Raw genomic sequence first — 8790 nt, 5'->3', positions numbered from 1 at the left:
ATAATTATAAAATAATAGTATATAATAATGATATCTAATAATAATTATTATCTTTTTTTATCCATAAATTTCAAAATATTATACCAATAAATTTCATAAAAAATTAATAAAATTAACAATTAAACCTGAACTTCTATTGGTGAAAAATAGAAAAAGTGTGTTCCGCCATTGAACTTGGCTTTGAATTCAAGGTAAGCTGGTGCTTGTAGTATAATGACAGTAGGTGAAGTACAGCTTGGTTAACCCAAATCCATGAAAGCATAAGCCCAAGAGAGGCCCAGCAAGAACACATCATCTTGATTCCAATTCAATTGAACACAAGAGAAAATTACAAAAAACAAAAGATCGGTTTCTGTTTCAGTTTAAAGTTAATCCACAGCTTTTTTGTTCACAAATTTCCATGCTCCGTTGCAGGTGCCCCACGCGCTGCTCCATATCCCTCCCATCTACGGCTTCTTCGTGTCCTACATAGCTCCACCCTGTTGGAGTTGACTCACCCGCATGAACATAACCCTAGCTCACTCAAGCTCCTTTTTTTGATAATCCCGCTTCTAAGAAAAAACGAATTATATTACACACGATGATGGGCTCTGAGAACCCTGGCTTCGAAGAATCTCACCTTTCCGCTTCCCGCGAAGAAATGGAAAACCTCGTTCTCAACGACCCGCTCACCACCACCACCGCCACCACCAACAACAACTCCTACTCTAGTTTCCGGAGCGCCAACTCATCGATCTCCGACGCCGCCACGCGCCACCCGCTTTCCCCGCCGGTACTCTCCACTCCGGCCGAATCCGATCCATTGCTCTCCCCTCCCGTATTTCGAAACCCTAATGCATCTGATAACAACTCCTACATCGAGCCCCCTTCTTACGCTGACGTTATCTTCAGCCCTTTCGATGACAACTCCGCCAACGAGATCAACCGCGTCGATTCCACTTCTCACGATCTGGATTCGTCTTTGACGCTCTCCAGATCCTCGTCGTCCACCTCTGATTACATCAAGATCACGGTTTCCAACCCTAAGAAGGAGCAAGAGACCACCAATTCACTTGTGCCCGGAGGTAATACTTACTACACTTACCTAATTACCACGAGAACCAATATTGTGGATTTTGGGTCATCCGAATTTAGTGTCAGGAGAAGGTTTAGGGATGTAGTCACCTTGTCGGATCGGTTAGCGGAATCTTACCGTGGATATTTTATTCCGCCAAGGCCGGACAAAAATGTGGTTGAATCTCAGGTGATGCAGAAGCAAGAATTTGTGGAGCAAAGAAGGGTTGCATTGGAGAAATATTTGAGGAGGCTGGTGGAGCATCCTGTCATTAGACAAAGTGACGAATTGAAGGTGTTTTTGCAGGTGGAAGGGAGACTTACTTTGTCGATGAGCACTGATGTGGCTTCTCGGATGCTCGATGGAGCCGTGAAATTGCCCAAGCAGTTATTTGGGGAAAGTACTGCAGTGATGGCGCCACACGAGGTGGTGCAGCCCGCGAAAGGTGGGAGGGATTTGTTGCGTTTGTTTAAGGAATTGAGACAGTCTGTTGCAAACGATTGGGGTGGTTCTAAACCACCTGTAGTGGAGGAGGATAAGGTATTTTTGGAGAAGAAAGAGTGGATTCATGATCTTGAGCAGCAAATAAGCAATGCTTCTCAGCAGGTAATGTTATTGTTCTTTTGGGATTTCGAGATGTACGTTTGAATCTTGTGGGATGAATTTTTGATGATGGTTTTTTCGTGGATCTTGTTAAATTTTCTTTTAGGCTGAGTCTCTTGTTAAAGCACAGCAAGATATGGGAGAGACAATGGGAGAACTAGGATTGGCGTTTATTAAGCTGACTAAGTTTGAGAATGAGGAGGCTATGTACAATTCTCAGAGAGTGCGGGCTGCTGACATGAAATGTTTGGCAACTGCAGCAGTTAAAGCTAGCAGATTTTATCGAGAATTGAATGCGCAGACTGTCAAGCATTTGGTGATGTGCTAAAAACTATTCCCCATTTTATGGTTTGAACTTAAAACATGGGATTGAGATATCTGCAAGTATTCATTTTCTGGAATAATTTAATTTGAACAAGAAATTGAGTTTGCATTATGCTAAATCTCTAGTAATCAGTAAGTTTGGCATTTTGTCAACTTTAAAAAGCTATATTGAATGGAAGGCTTGTTGGTTGCCTGAGAAGATAATTACTGTTGTTACTTTTAATTTCAATATCCGTTGAAATTGAACTGAGTTTCAGTCATTTATATATACTTTTTTTTTGTTTGTTTTTTTACATTTCAGGATACACTTCACGAATATCTTGGGCTTATGTTAGCTGTGCATGGTGCATTTTCGGATCGATCAAGTGCTTTATTGACAGTTCAAACTCTCCTATCAGAACTATCTACACTTCATGCAAGAGCTGAAAAACTTGAAGCTGCATCATCGAAAATATTTGGCGGCGACAAATCTAGGATTCACAAGATAGAGGAACTGAAAGAAACTATAAGGGTTACTGAAGACGCAAAAAATGTTGCCATAAGAGAATATGAGAGGATCAAGGTAAAATTTTTTATAATATTCTTTTAATCTTGATCTGAGGATAACTTTTTCCCCTTTGTTGTTGATGTGTTAATTATTTTCTTGGGTCATGCTATGATCATTAATATATCCTTAATATATTGCATGTTTGAATTACATAAATGATTGGCTTAATGCTAGATATCCATGAAGTTGCCTGTGGTAAAGATGGTTCATTCCTAATTTGTTGAGTTTTGCCTATATGAACAGTCTTATAACCAGATAGAATGAGGAATATCTATTCTAGCCTTTAGCTATTATTAGACCATAGCTCTTGTTTGTTCATACCGTATGGGGTTTTTCCACTGTTTGAACTATTTTGGTAAGTTGACTCATTGATATTTCCTTCTGGTTGTACTAGTACGATGCTATGGCAATAAGCATGTCTACTTTTTAAATGAACTTAGCAAAGTTATCATCCTGGCACTCTTTAGGAGCCAAATGGGGGATGATATTTAATATCTAGATAAATAAGAGATATATATAAATATTTCTATAATTATAATGTTAATATTAGTAATATTACAGCTCTTAGGTTGCTGCCTATTTAAATCTTAAGTGAAGCTACTAAAGCAGGATGTGAAAGAGCAACTGAAGATGTGATAGAAAATGTTGTCAAGGGCGCAATGCATACTCTAGGCAGTAGAAAAGTGCTCATTCGAGTGTAGTGAAGTGCAGTATGTATATGTTTGTGATTTTCTATATATAAAATAAGCTTGATATGTATAATTACTCTAAACAGTGATCTGATTTATCCACAAAATATGCAGTTCTTTTTTTGTTGGTCAATGAGGCCGGATTTCTAGTCTAGGTACACCAGGTTTGCACCTGGTCATATGTACCTTGCCCTAAAGGGTTTGAGGCCTTGTTGTCTAGCTATGCATCATCCCTCACTCCCAGTTCTCTTTCGCTTTCCTTCATGTGATAAATTGAAAGAAAAGAGGGGTGCATCAATGAGCCTCATTCCTGTGCTTTACGAAGATTCTCATGTTGATCTCTGTTATATCACTCAAATGTACAATATTGGGTCCTTCTGTTGTGGATTTTTTGGGTACTTATATGGTTTATGTTCGCATTTGCTAGTACATGGTCTGAATTTCCATGGTTACCTTCATTTTCTAAGTTTGTTTCATGATGATGTAATTGCAGGAAAATAACAAGTGTGAACTTGAAAGGCTTGACAAGGAAAGACGCGTTGACTTCTTGAACATGTTGAAGGGGTTTGTTGTAAATCAGGTAATTTTGGTTTCTCAGTTTCCAGTCCGTGTTGATGATCTTATTGTTTGAAAGAAACTGTAATGAACTTTGTTCGAGGATACCATGTCAGAGTTCATCCATTGAGCTTATTTAATTGAAATTGCTTTATTTTGTACCTAAAGTTTATTTGGTAAAACTTGTGTCATCCATGTTGAAAGCTTTATCACTCATTCAAGTTGGAGCATTGTTAATCCCGTGTAGTTGATTTGCTTTTAGATATCTCTTAATGCTTTGTGTTTGATTTCATAGTGAAACCGCAATGTGAACAATTTTAGTTGAATGGCAGCTGACATGTAATAGTGAAAATGTAAACAGGTGGGATATGCCGAGAAAATTTCAGATGTGTGGGCAAAGGTGGCAGAAGAGACGAGTGGATATGCTAAAGATAGCTGCTAAATGTTTGAATGTATATTCACTTCCTTGTTTTTTTGGTCCTTTATACTTTTTAATGATTATTGTCCTTGTTAGGTGACAGTTTTAATAAGAATAATAAAAATGAAGAAAACGGAGGAAGAACTTGGGTTAGTTTATTATATTGTTATTTTGACTGTTTTAGATTAGAGTATACCTTTTTTAATGTATGTGTGAGAAAGGCTTTGTTGAACGAGTGCCAAACCTGCACGTGATTTGATGTTATAAAGTGTTTGATACATATTGTCTTTCCAAGTAATCTTTAAATATACATATATATATATAAAATTGCCTGCGTTGCAGGTGAAAAGAATGGAAGGAGCACCTTGTTTGTTTCTATCTGTGTTTTAATGTAAGGTATGATGCAAGCTTTTCTAAAATAAAATCCAACTATCAAGTGTAAGACAATACATGCATATCTTCTAATTACCTAGATCCGTCTAGATAGAAAGGAACAGGTAGCTTTATATACATAATGACAAATTTATAAACTATATAGAATATTGAAGGGTTAATTAATTATGTTTATCAGTCAAAGTCTACTGTTATATCTCATAAAATATTATTATATAATTTAAAATTATATCGAAAATTATGTTTAACAATGATTAAATTCAAAGATTAATTATTAATGCAAGTGGTAATTACTGAAGATAAAGTATAAATACAAAAAGGTGTATTAACCTTGGGGAAATGTGTAGTGTAATTAAAGGAAACCCGAAATGAGAGTAAAACAAGAGTTACTGTGTGAAGAGGAGGAGGAGGAGAAGAAGAGTGGTATTGATTGCCCAAATCTCAACTAAACTCCAAAAACACAAACACATCTTCACTTGTCACACATATATTGTAGGTTTACTTAAGGTTAAACCAAATGAAACGAAATTTGCAGGTATCCGTAACTACCAATCTCCTTTTTTCACTATTTATTTATTTCCCATTCAACCTTAGCTTTTTCATATCTGCTTTGCTTTTTCTCTCAAACCGCGTTTCCCCAGGTCTGGCCGTTTCCTTCATATATCACTTTCACTCTCCCCTTTTTTCCCTCTCTAACCCTAAAACCAAATACCCGGTAGTCGCTGCTTCTTCTTCTTTTGGTGGGTTCTAAGGCAGTAGAAGCTTAGTTTGAGATAAGAAGAGAATCAAGGGATATTTCTATTTTACTTGCTGTTTTTTTAGCTATGGCCGAGAACGGTGAAGAGAAGCTGCTTGCGGTGGCCAGGCATATAGCCAAGACGCTGGGTCAAAACGACACCATGGCCGACGATATTTTGCAGATCTTTTCCAACTTCGACGGGAGGTTTTCTCGCGAGAAGTTGTCCGAGAAAATGGTTGACGACAACAACCCTCGTGGCTGTGCCGTCCTCGAGCGAGCCGTTAATTCCTTGGACCGTCAGATCTCCCAGTACGTGGCGCTTGATCATCCCATCTGGGCTCACACCGCTGATTCTTCTGCTTTCCTTGACGCTATTGACGACTTGATTCGTACCATGAGGGATTGGGAACCCATGGCCGCCGAGAAATCCGTCAGCGCTTGTCTTGTACGCGCTGATGACCTGATGCACCAGGCCATGTTCCGAGTCGGGGATGAGTTCAGGTCTCTTATGGACCGAGGTGCTGAGTCCTTTGAACTGAATCGAAGCAACCACGAGTCAACCGGGAACTTATCGTTTGATTCTGACGATGACAATGAAGAAAACGAAGATGGACTTCTTCACAACGGTGCGGATCTCGATCATCAGATCCCGGTAGCTCAACCGGTAACGGACTACGACATCGTGATCGACGCGCTTCCCTCCGGAACCGTAAGCGACCTTCACGAGATCGCCAAGCGTATGGTGGCCGCAGGGTTCGTTAAAGAGTGCTCTCACGTTTACAGCACCTGCCGAAGAGAGTTCCTCGAAGAGAGCATCTCGAGGCTCGGATTGCAGAAGCTGAGCATCGATGAAGTCCAGAAAATGCCGTGGCAAGAGCTCGAAGACGAGATTGAACGCTGGATCAAAGCCGCTAACGTCGCCCTTCGTATCCTCTTCCCGAGCGAACGCAGGTTATGCGATCGCGTCTTTTTTGGATTCACTTCCGCCGCTGATCTCTCCTTCATGGAAGTCTGCCGTGGCTCCACCATTCAGTTACTTAATTTCGCTGACGCCGTTGCTATCGGTAGCCGATCGCCAGAGAGGCTTTTCAAAGTTCTTGATGTGTTCGAGACTTTGAGAGACTTGATGCCTGAATTCGATTCCGTTTTCTCTGATCAATACTGTTTGGTTCTTCGAAACGAAGCGGTTACCATTTGGAAGAGATTAGGAGAAGCGATTAGAGGGATATTCATGGAGTTAGAGAATCTAATTCGGCGTGACCCAGCTAAAGCAGCTGTTCCCGGTGGCGGACTTCATCCGATCACACGTTACGTAATGAACTATCTCCGCGCGGCGTGTCGATCACGACAGACATTGGAACAAGTTTTCGATGAAAGTAATGCGGTTGTTCCATCTAATAAGCTAGATGATCGACGGGCATCTTCGTCTTCGATGTCGGTTCAGATGGCATGGATTATGGAGCTTTTGGAGAGTAATTTGGAGATGAAATCCAAGATTTACAGAGACTCTGCATTGTGCTCTGTTTTCATGATGAACAATGGAAGATATATTGTACAAAAAGTGAAGGATAGCGAGTTAGAGTCACTTCTTGGTGATGACTGGATCCGAAAACACAATGCCAAAGTCCGGCAATACTGCACCAACTATCAAAGAAGTTCATGGAACAAGATTATTGGAACATTAAAGCTCGACAATTCCTCGTTAGCATCGAATGCGATTGCCAAGTCCATGAATCAAAAGATCAAATCATTCAATACCCAATTCGAGGACGTATGTAAAACTCAGTCATCATGGATTGTATTCGATGAGCAGCTTAGAGAAGAGATGAGGATATCAGTGTCTAGGCTTTTGTTACCAGCTTATAGAAACTTCATAGGGAGGCTCCAATGTATGCCTGAAATCGGGAGGAACACTGATAGGCTTATACGGTACAACCCGGAGGATATCGAGGCAAGGATTAACGAGTTGTTTGAAGGGAACAATGGATCATCTGGTGTCAGGAAGTAGATGCAGATTTCAGGTATTCTTTTTGGTGTTGGAATATGAATGGGTAAATGTAAAATGATTTGCAGTATGGTACAACATTAGGTGTTGTTATATGCATGTTGCACAATCTTTTTCCTGCTTTCTATTTGTGAATTGAAAAAAAAAAGCCATGGTTAGCTTGCCTGTTTTCTAATCATATAATGGCGTTATTTTCTTGTTTTTTTGTATATATAGCAAATTCTAATCATATACATGAGATATTTAATATCATGAAGAATCCTTGTCTAGCCATTTTCTCTTATGGTAGTGTGTATTAATCAACTCCTGGTTTCACTTCTTGGTTAATTGGATGGATAATACTCTTCAAGCTAATCCATAAAATGAAGATGCCATTCTATACGGCATTAGACAGCTTTTTTGCATTCAACACTAAACTATACCTCAATCTCATTTCTGCTTCTCAATTTTAATTTTTTGTTCCATATTTTTTTGGTAAATTAAGATAAAATTGATACCTCTGTTCTTATTATAAGTGGTCAATTTTATCTCATTTCATCCAAAAAGTATACTGCATTGAATAACAAGGGGTCATGTGACACATTTGGATTGGTTGATATTGTTTTCTGAGACAAAATTGATGGTCATAAAAAGAAGTTTTAAGGATGAATCTGAAAATTTGGGTATTGTTTAGGGATCCAAAAGAGGATCTTGTGCCATTTAAAAGAAAATATCTTTGGATCTTTTTAATTAATAAATCGAACCGTTCTCTTCTCCAATCAAATTAGGTGGAAAGGGGGTGACTTTAATTATTCTTATATTTTTCAGTTGCGGAAAATTTGGTCCAGGTCCATGTGGCAAAAAGAAAAAGCTGAAAAAACCTTCGGGGAAGGAATGGGATGGTTTCCTTGAGTCAAAATATTGATAAAATGTGTATGGTGGGTCCAATCCAATATATCTCTTTTAATTGAAAAAATTAAAAAAGAGTATGGGAATCTGAATTTTATTATTAAAATATAGAAAAAGAAAAGCATAAAAGCACATATGACCTTAGAGAATCAATGGTCTCAACATTACCTGACCTAGTCCAATCTAATTAACGTGTGGACAAAAATTCAAAAGGTTAAATGTTTGAAGGATCGGGTTTATCAAAAAATCAGACAGGGATTTATAAGCAGCCTCAGTTGGATGAATACTGTTCCAAAACAACTACTCTGAAGGTGTTCCACCAAAATGAAGCTTTAAGTAATCCACTACCACAGCATTCTCTAATGGTGTTGCTGAAACCTGCACATAAATCTTCCCTCAACTTTCTTTTCCTGTAAAATCGATGGAGTTCAAGTTCGTCAAATTAGGCACATACATATGTACGTATATTGTTTTACCGTATTTTTTGGGACTAGTGATCATGTCCATTAATGGTGTATATACGTCAGCATATGCGATTTTGGTCCCCGAAGCGACCTTTGCAGCCAACGTAACAA

General features: G+C 38.9%; 2 protein-coding genes across 2 annotated transcripts; both read left to right on the top strand.

Moving 5' to 3' along the window:
- The first annotated feature begins 324 nt into the window (after positions 1-324).
- LOC107927085 (sorting nexin 2A) lies at positions 325-7579 on the top strand. The gene is made up of 5 exons (XM_016858052.2): positions 325-1660; positions 1764-1973; positions 2283-2543; positions 3711-3797; positions 4134-7579. The coding sequence occupies exons 1-5, from the start codon at positions 581-583 to the stop codon at positions 4212-4214; spliced, it is 1719 nt and encodes a 572-aa protein (XP_016713541.2). The 5' UTR covers positions 325-580; the 3' UTR covers positions 4215-7579.
- LOC107935076 (exocyst complex component EXO70B1) lies at positions 5408-7579 on the top strand. Its single transcript, XM_016867625.2, has one exon. The coding sequence runs from the start codon at positions 5408-5410 to the stop codon at positions 7328-7330; it is 1923 nt and encodes a 640-aa protein (XP_016723114.1). The 3' UTR covers positions 7331-7579.
- Positions 7580-8790: the final 1211 nt, after the last annotated feature.

The sequence above is a fragment of the Gossypium hirsutum genome, chromosome A03 (genome assembly GCF_007990345.1).
Source record: "Gossypium hirsutum isolate 1008001.06 chromosome A03, Gossypium_hirsutum_v2.1, whole genome shotgun sequence".
NCBI lineage: Eukaryota > Viridiplantae > Streptophyta > Magnoliopsida > Malvales > Malvaceae > Gossypium > Gossypium hirsutum.
Note: the sequence above shows the minus strand (reverse complement) of the source record. Positions and strands in the feature narration are given on the sequence as shown.

Excerpts from the sequence above, each read along its gene's own strand:
- LOC107927085 (XM_016858052.2), top strand. The coding sequence starts at position 581 with ATGATGGGCTCTGAGAACCCTGGCTTCGAAGAATCTCACCTTTCCGCT. Across the intron at positions 1,661-1,763 it reads TAAGCAATGCTTCTCAGCAG|GCTGAGTCTCTTGTTAAAGC; the intron begins GTAATGTTATTG and ends ATTTTCTTTTAG. Across the intron at positions 2,544-3,710 it reads GAGAATATGAGAGGATCAAG|GAAAATAACAAGTGTGAACT; the intron begins GTAAAATTTTTT and ends ATGTAATTGCAG.
- LOC107935076 (XM_016867625.2), top strand. The coding sequence starts at position 5,408 with ATGGCCGAGAACGGTGAAGAGAAGCTGCTTGCGGTGGCCAGGCATATA.